At 33.1% G+C, this 21814-nt stretch overlaps 1 protein-coding gene and 7 non-coding genes across 8 annotated transcripts; all 8 read left to right on the forward strand.

Moving 5' to 3' along the window:
- Positions 1-8780: 8780 nt before the first annotated feature.
- Positions 8781-8917, forward strand: LOC131654509 (small nucleolar RNA snoR134). Its single transcript, XR_009299534.1, has one exon. It is a non-coding gene; the product is annotated as a small nucleolar RNA snoR134 (small nucleolar RNA).
- Positions 8918-9123: 206 nt separating this feature from the next.
- On the forward strand, positions 9124-9208 carry LOC131654493 (small nucleolar RNA U36a). The gene has a single exon (XR_009299518.1). It is a non-coding gene; the product is annotated as a small nucleolar RNA U36a (small nucleolar RNA).
- A 50-nt stretch (positions 9209-9258) lies between these two features.
- Positions 9259-9349, forward strand: LOC131654437 (small nucleolar RNA Z223). The gene has a single exon (XR_009299475.1). It is a non-coding gene; the product is annotated as a small nucleolar RNA Z223 (small nucleolar RNA).
- An 86-nt stretch (positions 9350-9435) lies between these two features.
- On the forward strand, positions 9436-9550 carry LOC131654443 (small nucleolar RNA Z278). Its single transcript, XR_009299481.1, has one exon. It is a non-coding gene; the product is annotated as a small nucleolar RNA Z278 (small nucleolar RNA).
- Positions 9551-9591: 41 nt separating this feature from the next.
- On the forward strand, positions 9592-9713 carry LOC131654444 (small nucleolar RNA Z278). The gene has a single exon (XR_009299482.1). It is a non-coding gene; the product is annotated as a small nucleolar RNA Z278 (small nucleolar RNA).
- Positions 9714-9788: 75 nt separating this feature from the next.
- LOC131654480 (small nucleolar RNA snoR97) lies at positions 9789-9894 on the forward strand. Its single transcript, XR_009299511.1, has one exon. It is a non-coding gene; the product is annotated as a small nucleolar RNA snoR97 (small nucleolar RNA).
- Positions 9895-9929: 35 nt separating this feature from the next.
- LOC131654491 (small nucleolar RNA snoR8a) lies at positions 9930-10013 on the forward strand. The gene has a single exon (XR_009299516.1). It is a non-coding gene; the product is annotated as a small nucleolar RNA snoR8a (small nucleolar RNA).
- Positions 10014-17004: 6991 nt separating this feature from the next.
- On the forward strand, positions 17005-19099 carry LOC131653739 (protein TIC 20-IV, chloroplastic). Its single transcript, XM_058924011.1, has 3 exons — positions 17005-17204; positions 17654-17739; positions 18322-19099. Exons 1-3 carry the CDS (start codon positions 17131-17133, stop codon positions 18975-18977), a joined length of 816 nt encoding a protein of 271 aa, XP_058779994.1. The 5' UTR covers positions 17005-17130; the 3' UTR covers positions 18978-19099.
- Positions 19100-21814: the final 2715 nt, after the last annotated feature.

Raw genomic sequence — 21814 nt, forward strand, 5'->3', positions numbered from 1 at the left:
CGAATTGATGATGTCAGAGTATGCATTATTGGAGAAATTTCGAGATCTCAACCTTCAATTTGTTTGGACCCAAAATGGAGTATTGATGGGGAACTTGAATGTTAATTCTACTTTGAGGAACGACATCCAACAAGCACAAGCGTCTGATACTAAGTTACAAGAGGTGTTGGTTCAACCAGGTTTTACTCGAGCTACTGATGGGGTGATTATGTTTAATCAGAGGATTTGTGTTCCGGATGATGCGTTATTAAAAAGAAGGATTTTGGATGAAGCTCACAAGGGTGCTTTCACTATACATCCGGGTTCTTCAAAAATGTACCAAGATTTGAAAGGGGATTATTGGTGGTCCGGAATGAAAAGAGATGTCGCAGTGTACGTATCAGAGTGTGCGGTGTGCCAACAAGTAAAGATTGAACATCAAAGGCCGGGTGGATTGTTACAACCACTAGAGATTCCAATATGGAAGTGGGATAGTATTTCAATGGATTTTGCGGTTAGTTTACCTCGTACTCAAGGTGGATATGATTCTATTTGGGTGATTGTAGATCGGTTGACGAAATCTGCACATTTCTTAGCCGTGAAGACTACTTACAAGGCAAGTCATCTTGCGCGGTTGTTTATCGCAGAGATTGTGAAGTTGCACGGTGTACCCTCTAGTATTGTGTCGGATAGAGATCCAAAGTTTACTTCAAGGTTTTGGAGAGCTTTTCAGCAAGCGATGGGATCTAAATTATGTTTGAGCACGTCGAACCACCCTCAAACGGATGGTCAGACGGAACGGACGATACAAACCTTGGAGGATATGTTAAGAGCGTGTGTGCTTGAAAGTAGAGGAAATTGGAAGGAACTTTTACCATTGATTGAATTTGCTTACAATAACAGTTATCATGCGAGTATCGGTATGGCACCTTATGAGGCATTATATGGGAGAAAATGTAGAACACCGTTGTGTTGGTCAGAAATTGGTGATGATAGAATTTTGGGACCCGAAATTATTCAAGAGACCACGGACAAGATTAGAATGATTCGTGAAAAGGTTAAACAAGCACAGGATCGTCAGAAGAGTTATGCGGATAACCGCAGGAGGCCTTTGGAGTTTATGGAAGGTGACCATGTATTTTTGAAAGTTACTCCGAGGTTGAGGTTGAAAGGACCGTTTAAGTCAAGGAAGTTAAGTCCGAGATACGTGGGACCGTATGAGGTTCTAGAGAGGATTGGTGAAGTAGCTTACCGTTTAGCCTTACCACCTTCTCTATCAGAAATGCATGATGTTTTCCACGTGTCTCAACTGAGGAAGTTTATTCCCGATCCTCTCCAGCCGGTGTTACCAAATGCAATTGAGATAGAATCAGATTTGACTTTTGAACCCTTACCGAGCCGTATCGTAGGAAGAGAGACTAAAGTGTTACGCAACAAGGAGATTCCTCTTGTCAAGGTTCAGTGGGATGTGACGCATCCGGGCGATGCTACATGGGAACTTGAATCGGAAATGCGGGATGCTTACCCTCACCTTTTCAGGTAATTCTTGAATTCGAGGACGAATTTCTATTTAAGTGGGGGAGGATGTAATACCCCGTATTAATTAAATGCTCTAATGTATTAACTGACACTGAGGTTTTATCAATTGATACGATAGAGATACTTTTGGACATTAAGTTAGTAGTGTTAACTTAAAGATATTTTCCTTATATCATTTCCTTTTGTTTTCTTCTTCATTCTACACCAAAAAGAGAAAGATAGAGAGAAGAAGTAGAGAGAAGGAAGAGCAAAGGAGAAAGAGGAGAAAAGCTTGGATCTTCACCATTTCTTCGCCGAATCAACTCATCTTCGACATCAACGACTCTTAATCGAGGTGGGTTCTAGTTAGAAACTTATAGTTTTGATTATGGATGAGAAATCATAAGTTTTGATTTAGGGTTTTGTATAGAGGAATTCTAGGTTTTGGACAAATTCATCAATGTTCATGAGCAAAGTGATTATAATCCATGAATAGATCACCTATAGTTTGTATCCATGCTTTAATCTGATTTGGAACAGGTTTAGATGGTTTTGAACCATGGAAGTTGTGGCTGAAACAGAACTGAGAACTGAATTCTCGCGCGCTTCGCGGCGCGAACGGGGCTGCGCGGCGCGAACTATGCAGGTTTTAGGGGTTCTGCTTCTGCCTTCAGCACGCGGCGCGTACTGGGTGTCGCGGCGCGAACAGTGTTAGAAATTATAGTGGTTTGCTTCTGCCATAGGGTTCGCGGCGCGACCTAGTTGTTGCGCGGCGCGAACTGAAGCTTCCTTAACCAATTTTTCTTAACTTAATGGAAATTGTTTCAAGCATAACTTTTGAACCATAACTCTGTTTTAATCACCGTTCGAAGTGATAGGAAGCTAGAAGCGTGTACTTCTAGTAGTATAGGTTTTGGGAACAAAGGGAGGATTATTTAATCGAGAATCGGGAAATTGCTTGAGTACTTGGGTTGGTTTTCGTTCGAATTCTTGAGAACGTTATGCTTTTTGTATGATGCTTGTGTACTCTTTAATTGTTACTGAGTTCTATTGCAGGTGGATTAGAATACCTTGTTATAAATGTTTATATCAAGAGGGTTGAATAACTTCATTGTTATGTGAATAAAGAATAAGTGAGGAAAAACTAGGAATTGTTAGGTTATGTAGCTTAACAAAGAAAACCTAGGATGAGACATTATATGGACATACGTGTTGGAATCTTATGATGAAAGGCTAACAGGCCTAGTGGTTTGCGGAAGCGATCACCCTTGTTGATGTATTAATCGGAACCGTAGTATTTTCTTTATTCTTTATTTTTCCTTTGAATGCTAACAGGCATTCACCGTGCAGAAAGGCACATAATCTTGGCAGGTTTGATTCCCGCTTTTGTGTACGAATGGAACCTACGGGTAGAGACTTGTGATGGTGTACGGGCCATGTGAAGTGACGATTCATGGGGAAAGGCTCATGAGTCCGAATCCATTTCGTATGTCAAGATTTTTCCAAAGGATTCATGACTCGTGCCACCTCCTAGACGTAGAAGGGGACGGGAATATGGGGATGCCTTGGTATTGGTTTCCGATTAATAATCTTGTGTTGAGTTGTTGAACTCTAAGTATGATTCCATATAATGTTAGTGTGTGAACTCAAGGTCTAGTTCCTTGTCTTGATTTGAGAGTGATAGGCTAGAACCTTGTAAAGCCGAGAGGATCCATAGGATAGGGAACTCACTGGGATTTTATATCTCACCCCATTATATATTGTTTTCAGGTACTACAGGTTCCGCGAAGGGTAAGGAGAAAGAAGTTTGATTTCCTTATTCCTTGTTCTTATTTTGGATATGGCGAAGCTTCCGTTGTGGAATTCTTTTGAGATCATTGTTTGATCTAGTTCTTAGCTTTTTATTTTGAACATCTTGTATGTATTATGCCATTGTGTAGAACCTTAGTATTTGGGCATTAATATGTATAATGTGTTGTCTAGGAACTTATTGGTATTTCAGTACCAAATACTTGGATTCATGTATACTTATATGATTTGATGCATGTATTTATATATGGGTGTTACAATTCATGTCCATCTCTTTTTGAAACATTCATCCTCAAATCATTCACATCCAGCATCATGTTTTGATTCAAGGATTCCTCAGTTTATACTGCATTTGAAGCTCAAAGCATGTGTTTGTTTATTTGTATGAGGGGATTAAGGTTTCTCATGACTAAGGTGTTGTGTTGATCAAAGTATTCCACTAATCATAGAAGATGGGTCATTTGGTTGCATGTATTAGATGATTGGGGCATTCTATTGTGATAATTAGTCAAGTGTATTTGTGGTGAATCAAAGATAAGGTTTTTTTTGGTATTATATGATGAATCAAATCACAATGGATTGGAGGGTTGTTTGAAGGAGAAGAAAGAACACTGTTGCATTGGTTTTGACCTAGTTTTCATTCAATATTGGAGGTGAATTATGCATTCTCTTGACGTTTGGTTGACAGAGTGCTCTTTCTCTTTTAACCAAAATATTCAAAGTCACAAGAAGTGTTATGTAATCAGGAATTCAAAAAAAGAGAAAAATTTTCTTCTTAATTTGAGTTATCAAGAGAAGAAAAGTGTTTTACTTTTTTGGAGATTCAAAAGAATTTATGGTTCTAAATCATGTCATCTACGTTTTTTCAAGTGCAAGTTTCAAATTAGAAAATGGTTGGAAAGTTGAAATTTCAGGAGAATTGTGATCAAGAAGATCACTTGGTCCAAATAATTTTGTCATGTCAAAATTCTCAAGAATTGCAAAGTGTCATGAGAGAATTAGAAGTTCAAATTCATAATCAAGATCAAATGGAAAAAATTCATTTATATTGGCAAATTACAAGTTTGTTTTTGTTTGCTTTTACAAGTCACTTTACATGAAGAAAATATATTCAAATTACAAGAAACTTGCCATGTTTTTTAAGTTCTAAAGTTCTAAGTCCTAAGGTCTAAAACCAAGAAGAACCAAATTTCTTCAAGATTCTGATGAAATAAACTTGAACTTTAAGCTTCATCTTCTTGGCTCGAATTGTCCTTTGATCTTCATACTCTAGCCAAAGCTCCAATACTCTCCATGAGTTTACTCTCCAAAACCAACAAATTCACAAGGGGAGAAACCAAAAATTTCCATAAAGTACACTTGATTCCAATGACATACAACATCAAAATAACATCCAAACATGTACAATCAGAAACTCATCTGAAAAAAGATCTACAAATGTTCTGAAGCAAAGCGACTATTCAGATATAAGAATTCAGTTCATAAACTCTTATTGCTTCCTGCTCAGAAATCAGATTGCGTCGTTCAGATAGGTTGTTGCTCTTGACTCTGAAGACCTATTTTCTGTATCTGAAGGATACTCTCTATTGGAACATATGCGTTACTTGATCTTCTCACTACACTCTCTACTTCAGATAAGAAGTACATCATAATTGATGGATGATCAGATGCCTGCAAAAGAAGCAACATGGTATAACAATACACCACCTTTTCCACTTTTGCATGACGTATTGTACGATTCTGCCGTTTGTGTGCTCACAATTCCCAAGACTTTTTAGATTCGTTACTTCAAGGAAAGCTTTGTCTTATCCTCTCTTAACGGTCATCTTTTCAAGGGATTATATATTTGAGACACTCTCATTTGAAGAAGCTGCCGATCCGAGAAACTACTAAAGCAATATTTTCAAACTCAACAAATAAACTTCAAAGAGAAAAAGAGAGAAAGAAATTTCTTAGAGAAACTGCAATAAACACTCAATTATGAGAAATCTAATTTCTAAGAATCTGGAAGAACACAAGAGCTGTTGCTCATAGATTGTGTTAAGATTTGAGCTAAATTGTTTATGTTTCAACCTGCTTTATAGAAGCAATATCATGTAAACATATCATTTGTCAATCTTTTGAGATTTGTATTCCTCAAGTGACTAGGTTGTTAGTTATAATACTTGAGAGTGCTAAGGTGTCTTTCTAGACTCTTAGAGGTTGTTTGTAATCTTTTAAGATTAGTGAATTAAGTCTGTTTCTAAGTAGAATTCACCTTGGCGGGTGGACAGGATTATCCTTTTCTAAGGTGAACCTGGATAACTGAAAGTGTTATTTTCTTTCTTTCCCTGAGCTATCTCTCTACCTTTTGAAACCCATTTTAAAAGAATCAAAGATTTTTTTAAAAAAACACAATTCAAACCCCATTTTCTTTCGTTTCTCTCAACCTTCACTAACAAACTTCATTTCAATCCGAAACTAACCTTCCTCCATAACATACTAGCTTCAAAACGGTTATAACCGAGTCTCGAACTTCTAATCTTTTAACTGTCAAACCAGATCAATTAACCTCCCCTGCACCACCAACATAACATAAAATCAAAGAGGATATAATACAGTTGCAGACAGAAATCAGAGGAAATTCAATACACAACATGCCTTGCAATACCTGCAAACCTGCATCTCGTATAAGCACCAAACCACGAATACATACAGTCAACACAAACAATTGCAAAACATTGCAATCTCAAACCTAAAACAACTCATTCATATTCAAATATAAAGCATCATTCATCATGATTATACAAAAGTTCACTACTCATAACATTCCAGCCAATGCCTCGGTTTAAAAATACATAAAATACAAGGAAAGGAAAAAAATCAGAAACTTATTCAAATAGAAATACAATTCCTCTTTTCCATTCCAACTAACTGAGTTTCTTGTTCATAACAAACTGAGTTGAAGCAAACCCAGTGAGTTCAACTTAACAAACTTCTAACCTGCAAAAAAACAATTATCCACCCATTGATCAAAAAACTAACATTCAAATTTCTGAAAACTAACTATTAAACATCTAACAAGTATCATAACAGAACTAACATTTCACTCACTGACCTTTTAACTAACCTAACATAAATCATAACTAACAAAAACTTACTTAACTGAGAACTCACTCTCAAACTCTCCATAACAGAAAAACCAACTGAATCTAACTGCTTCAATCTCCTCCCTTTGTTCCTTAACTAACTCTCTAAGATCTAACAGCTTAGAATCTCCATCCTCTAACTAACTTTCAAACCACTTAACCTATATAAACAATTCATCACCTTATATCTCATTCTCACGCCATTTCTCCCTCCATTTCATTTCTCCTCAAGTGTTGCATTTCTAACCTATACTAGTCAGAGACCCGTGACCCGTGCTTCCGCACGGGTGATTTTTTTTCTGGTGTAGTATGTTTGTAATGATATGAATAATATAAATAAAAGGAATTATAAGCAATATGCATAATTAAAAGGAATTGTTTTATTTGAATAGAGTTAGAGTTTTATTGATTGCTCTGTTATACTCCCAATTCTTTGAAAACCTAATATCCATAGGAATCGTTTTGAAATTTGAAAATAAATAATTTAGTTTTCAAATAAAAGTCATTATTGTTTAAAATAAAATAGGCATTGTATTGAAATTGGACCTTAAGATTAAACATTATTATCTTATTCATGTGCTAATTTTGTGTGTAATAAAGAACCATATAAAAAAGGACATGTGAGTTGGAGAAAAAATAAAATTTTAACAAATGCAAATGTAAAATTTTAAATATAAATGAAAAATATAAAATAATTTACTTAATTGTAAATTTAACAATAATTATATAGAAAACAATGATCCACAAAAAAATGTTTAAGATAGGTTAAGAACACAATAGCAAAATTGGGTCAGGTAATTTAATAATTGACGGTCCAACAACAATTAAAAGAAAATGATATAGATCACTATGGTTTAATTATAAATGAAAAATGATCATATAAATTCAATTATATTAAATAATCATAGAAAAAATACTATAAGATGGAGATAATAAAAATGAAATATTAACATTTAAAAATAAAAATTATCTCTCAATTAATAGTAATTGTTGATTAAAATAAAATAGCTACTATGTTGATAATGACCCGTGAAATAAAAAAATAATTTGATGCGATATAAAATATATTTAAAAACAAATGTAAAATAAACAATAATCATGGAAATTTAATTGTATTAAATAATGATAAAAAATCGTGAGATGGAGAAAAAAAATAAAAATAAAGATATTATCTCTCAAATAAATACAATGATTGATTAAAATAAAATAGACATTATGTTGATAGTGACCCGTGAGATAATAAATAAATAAATAGAGAAAAAAATTAAAATGAAAGTAAGAAAGTGTGAAAAAATGTGAGAGAAAATTGAAATTTTAATTAAGATAGAGAAAATGTGTAATGATCGATTAAAAAAAATTAAATATTGAGTTGATAGTGGCCCGTGAAATAATTAAATATTTTTGGGAATAATAATTAAATGATCGATTATTAATATTTTTTGCGATAATAGATAAATGTTGAAAAATTAAAATGAAAGTATGGAAAAATGAAATGCGAAAGAAATTTAAAATTTTTAGTAAGATTAAAATTTAAAAATAGATTATTAATATTTTTTGTGACAATAAATAAATTAAGAAAAATTAAAATGAAAGTAAGAAAGTGTGGGAAAATGAAATGTAAAAGAAATTTAAATATGACTTCCATCATCCATGGCTTACATGTGATGTCATCATTCATGCAATAAAGTTGTAAGGAAAATGTTATTTAATTTGGACCAATGAAAAGCTAACACTTGGGGCATCCATTCAATAAAGTTGAAAGAGTGAATACTTAATTTGTTAGTTACAAAAATGACCTTTTATTAGTGCAAATAAATTTTGGTGAAAGAGTAATTTAGACAATTTGGTCAATCTATTATTAATGAATAGATAGTAGATAAACAATATGTTTTGTTAAGTTAGCTCAGTTAATAGTTATGCAGAGACATCACGTGCAAATTGAATGTTCAAACTTGTGACATTTCACTTGTTGATCTTTAAAGAGTAAACTCTATTCACAAAACTATTTAAAAAAAAAAATTAAACAAATACAAGTGATTTGTTAGAAGAATACATACCTCTCACTCTTTTTTTCTAAACAAAAAACATTTTATTTTTGGTCGGTCAAAGAAAAACGCTAATTTTGTGGTAATTGGTAAAGGCTCCGTAATGTTTTTGCAAAGCATTTTTAACCCGGCTCACGAAGTTCGGGTTTTAGGGTTTTGACTCTGCTCTATAACAACCAGCATCACCTTCCCAATGATAATCATTCCATCATAAGGGTTCGGCAGTGGCTGATCTAGATCTGCAATTTCATCTCATCCCAAAACTCGCACATTAAGGTTATTTTTCGTTAATTTCTCATCTCAGCACGATGCCTCCGGGGCTTCTCTGATAATTTTTATGATTCTAAATCCCCGATGGACGTGCTAGATCGCCGCCGTTCGTGTTGCAGTTCTCCCTAATTTTGACGGCCGATCTGTGTCAAAGTAATGGCTAAATATTAATTTGACTTTCTTTTTTGTTTGTTGAATTTGCCTCACTACACCTTTAGCTTGTTTTCGTTAATTCGCCATGAAAATCAAAGCTAGTCATAGAGGCACAAATTGAATTGTTGGCGGTTTTCACGTGGTGCTTTAACCATTCAATGTTTTTGCCTCTAAAAAAATTCGCCACATTTTTTATACGTCTTTTAGATTTTAATTAGATTTGGCTGTGATTATATATTATCCGCGCTTCTGAGTTTTCACTATGAAGTAATCGGAATTAATGGTTGAATTTCTTAATATGAGCCAAATTTGAATTTGAATTTTTTTATACGAAGTTAGGTTTTGATTTTTCTTATATTTGGCTGTGATGACAATTGAAACAGCTTATGCCAGTTCTGCTTCTGAAAAATCGTGATTGATAGAGCTGTAATCTATTCTGAGCCTTTGTATGTTATCTAAATTATTTCTTATCTTGTTATTGTTGAATTATGTTAGTGTATTATATACTATTGTGCATGTGATTATTTATACTGGCCTATGATTATATAATATCCGAACTGTATGAGGTGTTTTGGATCCAAGCCTCTGTTTACAGGGAGAACCTACTTGGTGAAGGGACATTCATATGACAATGGATTTCTATGAGGCTTTTATTTTGTTTTAGGTATTTCTTTGATTTTGTATTTGCTACCGATGATGTTTTTTTGACAATCCAACTTGTCTGAGGTTATGGTTAACCCAAGATCCTGTTTGCAGGGTGAACCTACTTGGTGTTGCCATATTTCCAATGACATAAAGATTTAACTGAGGTTTTCTGTTTTTAGTTCTACTTTTCAATCAGGTTTAGTTATACTATATTGAGTTTTTAACTATACTCTTCTCCATTATTAATTAATTGGCTAAGAGTCTGAATAAACTCATAGATTTGGTGTTGTCTATCAGCTTCATCTTTAGTAACCACGAGAATGGAGTTAAATAACAGCCCAACATCGATTTCATAGTAGTTTTTAAGTTTAAATAGTTTAGGGTTGTTGCAATGATTATACAAATTCCTCGTACTGAATGCTACCTAGCATGACAGACACCTAACACCCATAGAATATGAGCAACACTCGTTCGGCTTCTAATAAATTTTTTCTTTAAGTAAACATTTTATTTTAAAGTACTGTAATACATATTTAGGTTTTTTATTGCGAATCAGTTGAGTTAGCTGTTCTGCATCAGTGCCGGTGTTCTTTCTAGAGCTTGTGTAGCAGCATTATATCTGCTTGGAGTGTTCTTTCTAGAGCTTGTGTGGCAGCATTATATCTGCTTGGAGTCAGTAGTACGTATGGTTAGTACCTATGGTAGGGTGTTTAGTGGTTGGAGCTTTATGGTTATGCGTTTCGGTGTCGGCAGCGGGGCACGGGTATATCAGATTCTCTGATCTTCCAACAAATTCTGAATTGCCTAGCCTATTGCAGCAAGTCTGTTTTGGTGTTATTTCATATTAGATGTGAACCTTCAATTTTTTATTTCTAATTCTTGTGATTTAATTCTGTGATGTGGTCTTTTATGGTTGAGGTATGTGTACTGGTCAGCTGGTCTGTGGCTGCATTTTAGGCATGATATCCTTTCTATTATGCTGAATGGAATATTAGCATGTCTCATGCCTTTGGGTATTGGAAATATACTTTTGCTGTTTTAAAAAAAATATTTATGTATTTTATAAACTACTAACTAATAGATTTATGTGTGATATAACACATAACTTTCTAATATAATTTTAAAATAAATCATAAAAGGAACCTCGATGTTAAAATGAGTTGAAAGAAAACATTTTAAAAGAAAACAATTCACTAATGATAGTGATGAAACCAATGAAAGGCCATGACACGATAAATTAATTAACATTTTTTGTGTGCACGATGACCATACAGTGCGGTTTGCCTGATCAAGGCCTGAGCAAAGGCCTGATCAATGCTTGGCAGATGGTTCGTTAACACATCTCTGCATCAATACTTGATTCTAAATAATAACCCTGCATCAGCCCAACACTTATTTAGCAGTTGTGTTATACAAATATGGAGGTTAAGTTTAAATGACATTCAAGCTCATTTAACCCAAAAATATGTCCTTAGTGCATACAGAAAATTACTATAATTTTCTTACATACATTTGATATGAACTGGTTAGTTAATACAATATTTGTTTCTGTGTACAGGCTATAGTTGCAGCTACTATAGGTCATGGGGTCCCCTTGGTTGGTTGGTTGGTTCAGTTGCTCAAAGTCTCAATTTACGATCAACATTTTCATTTTCGTCTGCTTCTTTGTTTCAACATGCTCTTTTTATGATCACTGTCTTTCTTAATTTAGATACTGATGTGTTTTCAAGTCTAATAGACGTCCTAGTCTCATAGTTATCGTTACTCTTACAAATACCCACACATAATCACATTCTCTGTGCATGCGTTCTAGTATATTCCAATAGATTTGATAATGTATAAAAATGAATCTTTCTGAAATTATGTATGAAAATGAATTTTTTGGCAAAGGATAAATTAGGAAAAAATCGATCCATCATTTTGTGGAGCTTCTATTTTAATTTTTTAACCGTTAAACATTTTTTGGTCTTTATAGTCCAAACTTTAGATTTTTTCTGGCTTAACCACTGCTTTCTTGCATAGTAAGAGACAAATATTCTTTAATGATAATTTCATTAATTTTTTGCCTCAATTTGTGAAACAAAAGTCTTATGGTTACATACCTTGCTAAGGGAGTTTTGAGACGCAATTCTCTTAAAAATATCTCCATTAATATTATGAATGAAATGGTTCTTAATGATCCTCCATTCTTAAGATAGACTTTCTTTAGTTGAATTCTTTAACTTGAATTTCTCTATTCGGACTTTGGACTTCCTCTTTGTCTTTGATATTTTTATCTCCCTTTATTTCCATCTTTCAAGGATGTTCTTTTAAGAAATTCCTGCAAAGTTAACAACCTCTATTTCTACCTACTAGGAGTTAGTTAACCAAAGATAACTTGTATAAGTTCTTCCATAGTAATGGTCCTTTCGACAAGAAGTTAAAAAAGGATTTTACATTAAATTTTTATAGACCATACGTATAGATGGATTAATCATACTCTATTACCTTTATTACAAAACTTACTTAATACTGAGTAACTTGTGCAATAATGCTTTTAATCAAATAGAATATTCAAAGGGTAAGATTGCGGATCTTACCAAAAATCAAAGATTCAATGATTTTTTCAAGTTGTTATTAGGTGAAGAGATTTCTTCCCTTGTAGAAGTGGAACAACAGAACATATTTATTTCTTTAGTTGTGTCATTTCAAGAGTAAATATCAGTATCACCATCTGTATCACAACTTGATTTTTCAATTTTTGGTACCCATATCTTTTTGGGTCATTTAATATTATTAGAAGACATTTTTCTATTTTTACGTTCACAATGCTCTTTATAAAAGTATGAAGGAAGATGTCCTTCTTTGTTTTCCTGACTCTTTTTTTATGAAATCGAACATAGCTACATATCCGTCTTTATTAAAGTAATTGTATTTTAGCTTTTTGCACTTAGATGTTTGTTTGGCATTGCAAATATTGCTAAAGCTTTTACAACTATTTTTGGATTCATAACCAAGACCAACACTATTGTAAGATGCTCTTTAGTTACCTAATAGAAGACTCGAGTTATTTTTTCTTTACTGAATTTATCAAGTATATTTTGAAGATCATCAATTTTATTTTCCAAAAAGTTACATTGATCAAAATTGATAGATTCGTCTAGGACTTTATGAAATGAGGAAGAGTTTTGAATTAGATCATATTCTCTCTCTCTCTCTCTCTCTCTCTCTATCTCTATCTATCTATCTATCTATCTATCTATCTCTCTGAGATTTTCTATTTCTTCCAACAGGTTTTTCTTTTTCAGCTAAAGGGAAGAGATATTTCCTTTTTATGTAAAGATGATTTGTTCTAATTTACTCGTTTCTTTTATTTGCTTCTTACAAATATTGAATAAATTTTTATAATAAAAGTGAAAGATTACCTTATCGTCTTAATGGTTTTTTGTGAGACGGAGATTGTCTTGTTCATCATCTGAAGATTTCATATAATTGGTTTTCTAGGATATGAATGCTCTCTTTCGGGACTTCGATAACTTTATTTAATTTTGGTTTCTTCTCAGGTATTGGGGGTAGTTTGGTCTTATGTGTCATTTCTCTCTTCATTGATGACATGTAAGAATGAATGAGAAACTTTCTTCAATTTGCTTCTTGAGCATTGAAATTTCTTTTCCATGTTTTAGGAATTCTTTGAGTTTACAAAACATGAATTTTATGAACTCATTTATTTTACTTTGACACTCTTTATCATCTTCCTCTATATCTTTAATACTTGTGACTTTTAATGCGATACTTTTCTTCTTTTTCTTGTCATCTTCTTCGTCATCAGCGATTCTTATTAGTTCTATCTCGTGTTCCTGCAATTTTTCAAAGAGAGTGCCTTTGTTCGCAGTCGCTAAATTTTTAGATTCAGAAATCGTAGTGACTTTGAATTGCCAACTACAGTTTATGCATCTAAGAATTTTTACAACTTGTTCTTCATTTGAAAATGTTTTTCCTAGAGTTCTCCGATGATTGATGGTATGGGTGAATTGTGTTTGCATTTGATTTATAATCTATTCATGATTCATTATAAAGAGTTCATAATCATGGGTTAATGTGCCCAACCTTGCATCACAAAATATATCCTCCTCAGATCTCCCACACATGCAAAGCATCCAGAAGATTCCGTAGAGGTATGGGCCCAAGAAAACCAGGTCATTTCAACCTCAAAAAGGAGACCTAGAAATGCACAGCAGAAACATGATCCATACCATGCTGTCATACCCTAATTTTGACCCCCCCTAAGATGTCACATCATCTGACATTTCACATCTCCCAGTCAGAGCAATATGGATACCCAGAGCAATCACCTATTCACTAGGTATTCTATTAGGGTTTCCAGTCTATGAAATTCAGGCAAAGGATCAATCAATGGTCAACATGATACTCAAACACAATCATAGGGACCAAGATGTTTCATCCATCCACCTATGATCTCCAATCCCCAGGCATCAGACCTCAGATCTACCCAGGTCACTAAACTAGGATTTTGAGCCTATCAGGGACTAAAGTCAGGGCTCACATTTGGGAATACTTGCAGAGCTTCAAGACATGATCCCAAAGACCCCATCATCTTCAAATAATCCCTATATCAATATCCAATTGAATTTGTACTTCAATTCAAGATCTACAGTCATCAATTTCATCTAGTCCACAATTAGGGTTTTTGACCTAATTCTTCTAGACATTTGACTTTTAGTCAGGATATAGCTCCACCACTTAAACCATGATTCAAAGACCTCTAATACTTCAATATAATCCATTCAATTCACTCATTTGAGGAGGAGGGCTTGATTCATCACAAAAATCCAAGATTGCACTTCATTTGGAAAAAGTCAACTGTGCATGATTACCGTTGACTTTTTGGATTTGTGGTCAACCATGGACTTTTGAAGATCAAAATCATCAATATATGATTAATAAAGTCATTTGACCAAGAAAAATCAAGAAAATCAATTAGGGATTAAAAAGTCAAAGTTTGATTTTTCATACTTAGAAATTTTTCTTAGTGTTTTTCAAGGGTTTTCTTCAAAATTTGAGAGGGAATATCTCAAAATTTCAAGTACAAACTGAAGAAAACTTCCAACATCAAAGTTGTACATTTTGGTCCAAGGAACAACTTTGTCAAAACTCTTGATTTTGCAAAAGATCAACCATTGAAAAGATATGGAGCTTCAAAGTTGCTACAAAATTAAAAATGGTGAAAACCCTAGTTTTCTTCCAACTTCAGGGCCAATTTTCACAAACTTCCCAAATGCTTTTGAAGAAACATAAAACTAATGGATTGAAGTATATGCCAAGAGCTTTCCAAATTGTGCTCAACCATCTCCAAATTCATTTTGAGCAAAAAGTTATGCATGTTCAAAGTTGGGCATTTGAAGTTGTTTAAGCCATGACCAAGTTTTTACCTATTGCTAATTTTGTGCAAATGCCTCTACCAATTGATGCTACATGACACATAATACATCAGTAGAGATTCCATATATTCATTTTCATCATTGCATAAGGATCGAAGAATATTCCCAAAAACAAGAACATGTGATTATGTAATGATTGCTATTTGGGAAATTTATGGTCAAGTGGTGAATCACCAAAGGAATCTCTTCCCAACCAATTGGAGCTCATTTCTGCATCAGAATTGTCCCCTAAGATCAAGCAAAACCGAGGGCTAGGGAGTGGTATCAAAAAATCCATAATTGCATTTGGATATTTCACATTTCTTCATTCCTAAGCTACTCCAAGAGTGACCTTGCTAAGCTTACTTCACTCCCTCAATACTCAGATCATTTTGCCTATAAATAGAAGTGCTCTCCTCAATATTGAACATACCAAAGCAACTCTAATTCTTGCTTTCTCCTTCTCTCCCTCTTGCTTATGGTTTTCATAGGTTCTTTGGCAAGAAGAATCAAATTCTTCAAACCAGAGCTCTTCCTTTGAAAGTAAGCTTTCCAACACATCATATAGGTTCATTAGAAGTGATCCAAGCACTTGGAACACTTCTGAAAGTGGAGAATCACCATCTTCACTTCCAACTTGGTGCTTAAGCAATTGGAGTCGTGTAGAACAATTCAGGAGGTGTTAAAGCAATTGGAGCATATCAACATGTTCCTTAGGGTATAGTGAAGCTATCCAGATGGTCACAACTCATCTGTAAGTGCAGAATATTCATCTTCCATTCTCACTTGGAGCTCAAGCAAGAGGGTTCGAGCAAATCAATTCAGGGTGGTTCAAGGTGAATTAAAGGTCCCTATAGCACCAATGAGGCACCATTGAGGTCCCTTTAGCCCGTATTTCAATATTATAGTTTTAATTTTATAAAAATGATGTAATGGATAGATGCAACATAATATAAATAGAGAGTCATCATAAACGTATATAAGTGATGTTTAAAATATTTATCCATAAATATATATATGAATACCATAAAAACGTCCATGTAAAAGTACAAAGTAACTTAATATTATAACCAATACTTATCAAATTTTCGCTTCATCTCACAACTATTTTCTTGATCACGTCATCTTGAAAATATATATTCATCATCTTTAACTTTACTTTGGGCCAGTTTGTTTTAGCTTTAAAAAAATGGATTTTTTCTTTGTATTTTTTAAAATAGATTTTCTAAAACCATTTTTTAAAATATTACAAGTTTTTTTATATTCGTTTTTTTCAAAATGAAACACTTAATTTGAAATCCTATAACATAAACATACATAATTGAAGACCATAATTTAGTCAAAATCATAATTTTTTCAAAAAGTTGTATTTCAAAAATGATTTTTATTGAAATCTATTTGAAATAGCTTCAAAATTAAGTGATTTTTTGAAATTTTGATAGCTAAATTTTTTTTCCATAAATAGATGAAATACCTAAAATCACATTTTAAGAATAACTATTCAAACAAAATTTTTTATTTGAAGCTTTTATAAAAAGTTTCTTTGTAAAAAATTTTTTCACAAAATTTGGTAACACTATAAAAATCATTTTAAAAAAAAGCCAAAACAAACGGGCCCAAATCACTTGAAAACATATTTATGCAATCATATCTCATCTCAATCTTTTTTCCTTAAAATTTATCAAAATCTTTTTTTAATGAGACAACCCGAAGCCAACCCAACCCACCCCTTGAAAAACATAGCCCGATGGGCTGGTCCAAATGATAGAGTCGTGTTTTTTAAATTATTTTGCGACCCGGTCCGACTAAATTGTTGAACTTATGGATCGGTCCGATGGGGCGAGCCTATTTTGACAGCTCTATGAGTGAGATAAGAGATTTGCTAAAAGTATTTTATTAAGTAATTGTTTTGAAAAATATTTATAACAACATAGAGGAAATATTTGGTAAAAAAGAAAAAAGAAAATGTTTTGAATAAAACGAAATTTGGTTTAAGTATGACACCGCCTCCGGTAAGTGTCCTCGAAATTCGAGATCCTTCACAGATAAGGCAACGTTTCTGAAATAGTACTCCTCAAAATTCAAGAAAAATTTAATAAAAAATAAAAACGAGAATAATAAAAAGGTGGGTAACGGAAGAGTCGAGAAGAGGGTAGAAAGAAGACGATGGCAGGTCAATTCACCGCCGCCGCTGCAGCCACAACAACCAACGTTTCTCTTCTCCGTCTCCCTTCTCTCTCGTAATCATCTTTTCCCTTTTCCGTTTTCATTTTCGATAAATTCGTGTTTCGCAACTGTGATTACGTGTTCGAGTATTTTGTATCGTTACGATCAATGTTTCTAACCCTACTCAAATTTGATTCAATTTTGTTTTTACTATTTATCATTTGAATCTTTTTTTTTTGATTCAGTATATAACGATTTTAGGGATAAAATATGAAAATTGTTGTTATCTCTTATCAATTCAATTGTGATTAATATGTTTCTAATATTTAAGGAATTATAGCAATATAGATTGAATTTTGATGATTTATAAAGTTTTTGAAAACTTTTCAAAGTTTAATTTCAATATAATTTTTAAGTTATCTATATTGGGGTTTCCTCAAAACCTCCCTTTCCCAAAACCCTAATTCTTGTTTACTTATTTTTGTACTTTAAAACTCAATTTATTTGTTTGGTTTTTAATTAGGAATAAAGATTTGATCCCGGAAAGACGAGTTACATTCTACAAGAAAAGGAATTTTGCCATCAAAGCTCTTGCAGGCAGTTCTCTGGGTAAGTATGCATCATGTTTCCCAACAATTCTGTTCTATATGGATTATTTATTAGTGATTTTTAGGTTTTAGGTAGTTGTATTAATATGATTTTAATGATTTAGTGAAATTTTAGATGTTGCTTTAAGAATAATGAAACAGGAGTCTGAAATTTAGCGCGTGTGTTTGGTTCAGCGTTGACAAGAATTGATTTTGAATGAATTGATTATGCAAAATTGATTGTGGCTAAAAACAACTTGAAGGGAAAGTGATTTATGTTTGGATAAATTTATGTACAAGTGAGTTGAACCGTAAATTTCAACTTAAAAATCGTATAAATTCACTCAAGCTCCAAATTTTAGTTTTAAGTAGAATCAATTTTGGAGGCAGAATCAATTTTTGCACCTCTAGAATTGCATTTTTCTCTTCCAAAAGTTAAACCAAGCATAACATCTTAATTTTTTTAACCCCTAAACTATAAGATTTGGGTTTTGGCTAAGGTTTGCGTCACTTAAGTAACTTCTTTTATTTAAATAATCACAACTATTTCTTCATATACACACTATGCTATCTTAAAATGAAACAATTTTTTTATCTATTTCAGAAAGATCAGCTACGCGACTCACACCTGTTCCATCTTTACTATCTACTGATAACCGTGGTCATCTCTTACTCGGTGTTCCTATATCTCGAAGAGGCAGTTCTAGCACCCGTCCACAAGCATATATATACCATTGGTCTGGCTTTCGAATCCCTGCAAATGCTGAGAAGCCAGAATGGTGGTGGAGGACTTTATCCTGTATACCCTATCTAATAGCATTGCAGATGTCTGCAACTGGGTATTACATAGAGCCTTTACTTGATAAATATAAGTTCTTTGAAAATCTGATCTTTTATATCCCAGGAGCTGTCAATCGATTGCCAACCTGGTTCCCTATATTATACTGCTATTTGGCTATTGTGCTAGTGGTAAAAAATAGGGACTTTCCCGTTATCTTCAGATTCCATGTAATGGCGGGAATGCTACTAGAAATTGCTCTGCAGATAATATGGGTTGCAAGCAATTTCTTGCCGCTCATACACTTCAAGGGAACGCTTGGGATGTATTACTGGGCTGGTGTGGCGTTGGCATATATTCTTCTAACCATGCATTCCATCAGGTGTGCTCTTCTTGGTACATTTTCGAATATCCCTGTTATTAGTGAATCAGCTTTCCTTCATTCTCTATTTAGTTTAGGAGGGTTCCAGCGGCCGTTTTAGGAAGTATTCAAAAACATATCTGTAATCTATGTGGTTTTTGCAGTGAAAGTAAGGATTGTCTTTTATTTGTAGACTGTAGTTGACATTTTATTCTATTATATAAAGAGATAAGATTCCAATAACTGCACTGTTGTTTTTCTTGTCTTTACCTGCTGTGCTAAAATTTAGAAGCTCGAGTGTTTGTATATATCTTTTTTTCATAAATACGATCAAAACTCTAATGTGGGTCAATGTTAGTCCATAACATAGTGGATCTAAACAAAACAAAATGTGCCTTATTATACTTGGTCAAATCATGGATTATATTTTTAGTTTTGAAATTGGTCCAATTTGTCCAATGTTCAGCCCTTATAAGAGTGAACAAATAGTGGTATGCATGTACTTGGGTGTTATGTAAGACTAAAAACATAATCGGTTTTGATCAACTAGATTTGGGCATCCAAAGGATGTTTGAGGATGTAAAAATTATGATTTGGTTGTTCTCAGAGATTAAAGGATTTGGATACTTAATATCACAGTGGTGTTTAAATTTCACTAGCTCTTTTGGCTTGATGTAGCAGTGAAGGATTAAGTGATATAAACCTCATTGGTTACAGTGGTTGTGCGGGTTTATGGAAGACTAAAAACACAATCGGTTTTGATCAATTAAATTTGGGCATCCAAAGGATGTTTGAGGATGTAAAAATTATGATCTGGTTGTCCTCAAAGATTAAAGGATTTGGATACTTAATATCACAGCGTTGTTTAAATTTCACTAGCTCTTTTGGCTTGATGTAGCAGTGAAGGATTAAGTGATATAAACCTCACTGGTTAGAGTGGTTGTGCGGGTTGGAGGATTGTGGATAGTAGTGGGAGATGTTTGAGAAATTAACTCTTATAGGCGATAATCTTGCGCTGTCATGTGCCTAGTATTTGCAGTGATTAAATATGTGGAAATGAATAGGTACTTATCTTGTTTGAAGTGTTATGCTTGGTGGTTTGTCTTGGCTTTTATAATTTCTTCAATTTCTGAGTATTGAAAGTAAATGAGATAAACAGCACAATTGCTGAGGTTTGGGATCGATGTTACTGTAATGTTGATGAAAGCAATATCAATTCTCTATAGAGCTTTTGTATGTGCAACACATGCATGAATTGCAAGTCATTTTTTGAAGAATGTGGAGTGTGAGTTTATATGTTCTGTTAGTATTACTGTCAGAAGAAGTGAAACTATTGAAAGGATGATTTTGTTCATTCCTGTAATTATAAGACCATTGGTAGTGTTTGGCCATCTTGTGCCTCGATATGGTTAATAAAATATAAAACTTTATAAAGTGATTTTGTTATAATTTGAAATAAATGGAAGCTTGGAATTTAATGTGGAACCTTGTAACCCTCGAAGTATTTTTGGTCACGTTTCTCGGCATTAGAAAGTTATCAATAATTGAGAGAGATACAAATTTTATCACAGAGAGACAATCAACCAAACTTGATTGACTTGAGGAATTCTTACTATGTTAAATTAGTTGTGTATTGTTTTCTCCTAGTGAGCTGAAATCTTGCTTTCAAATTGGCAGAAAATTCTAAGCTGAAACGAACAGCCATCTAACATACCTTTTACCATTAAAAGTGTAAATTTTTTTTAAGATAAATTTACAATTGTATTTTGGATTTTGAGGAAACAACAGAAAATGGGGGTAGGCCTGGCCAGCAGACGGAACTAGAGAGGAAGATTTTGGCCATATCATAGTGCACATAGTTAATATCGATTATTACACACCCTTTTCACAATCATGAAAGATTTTTGCGCCAACTCTTCCCAAAAAGGACAAAAGGTATAATTCAAGAAGATAACGTTAAAAATAAAAGCACATAATTTGTGCGTTTTTTCACAATTTCTTTTAATATGATGATGTTGGCAAATACTCTTAATTTACTAATTACTTGTTCATCTATTAAGCTTAATTTACTAATTACTTGTTCATGTCTGTATTTATTTCTACTTTTCCTTTAAAAATATCAATTAAATAAAAAAGAATCAATTTTATTTAATTATATATTTTTTATGGATAAAAGTTAGAATGCCAACTAAAATAAAATGATTCCTTTTGTTAAATTGTTCATTTTTTTGGATACAAGCTAGATTTTGGTGAACCATTTATTTATTTTATTTATGAAGGAAATTATAATACTGAATACACTAAAAAGAATAAAGGTTTGTTTATCTAATATCTTTATAGATGAAAATTAAAATGTCAATTAAAATTGAAGTGATGAAATAATAATATCTCCAATTTTTTTGTGTTTTTTTTGTAACAATTTTATCAAATTGATGCAATTGGCAAGATTAGAACTATATATATATTGGTTTTGCCGTTTTAAAAAACTGATTTATATTGATCTATTTTTGTTGGTGATTTTTCTCTATGACTTAATGGCAGCTTTTTGTAAAGCAAACGCATATAACTCATGTGCCCTTATCTTGAAGCTCTCTGTATCTAATAATAATTGCAACTGTGCAACTTTCATTGATTTTGAATTGAGCTTTAATTGGAACTTCAAATTTCAAACTTTGGGTACAGAATTGGATTGACTATAGTGAAACCATTATTGACAAGTGGAGCTGAGAAGCTAAGTAATCCTCAGAAGCAAAAGCCAATTGGGTAGTCATTATGTAGTTAGAAATGCTTGAATAATTTTAAAAGGTCAAGCATGTTTGGTGGCTATAGCATTGATTCCGGATTTTCGGTTGTAACATATAGATGTTAATTTCACTGTTAGACAATATCAGTTCATAGTTTCTTCTTTGACAATTTAGTAAATTATTGTCTCCTAGTATTTTGCTTCTGTTCATTGCA

The sequence above is a fragment of the Vicia villosa genome, linkage group LG2, assembly GCF_029867415.1.
Source record: "Vicia villosa cultivar HV-30 ecotype Madison, WI linkage group LG2, Vvil1.0, whole genome shotgun sequence".
In the NCBI taxonomy this organism is placed as follows: domain Eukaryota; kingdom Viridiplantae; phylum Streptophyta; class Magnoliopsida; order Fabales; family Fabaceae; genus Vicia; species Vicia villosa.

What these genes read in the sequence shown, in the direction of transcription:
- LOC131653739 (XM_058924011.1), top strand. Translation starts at nt 17,131, where the DNA reads ATGGCAGGTCAATTCACCGCCGCCGCTGCAGCCACAACAACCAACGTT. An exon ending in CTCCGTCTCCCTTCTCTCTC is followed by an intron (nt 17,205 to 17,653) that starts GTAATCATCTTT and finishes GTTTTTAATTAG; the next exon opens with GAATAAAGATTTGATCCCGG. An exon ending in TCTTGCAGGCAGTTCTCTGG is followed by an intron (nt 17,740 to 18,321) that starts GTAAGTATGCAT and finishes TATCTATTTCAG; the next exon opens with AAAGATCAGCTACGCGACTC.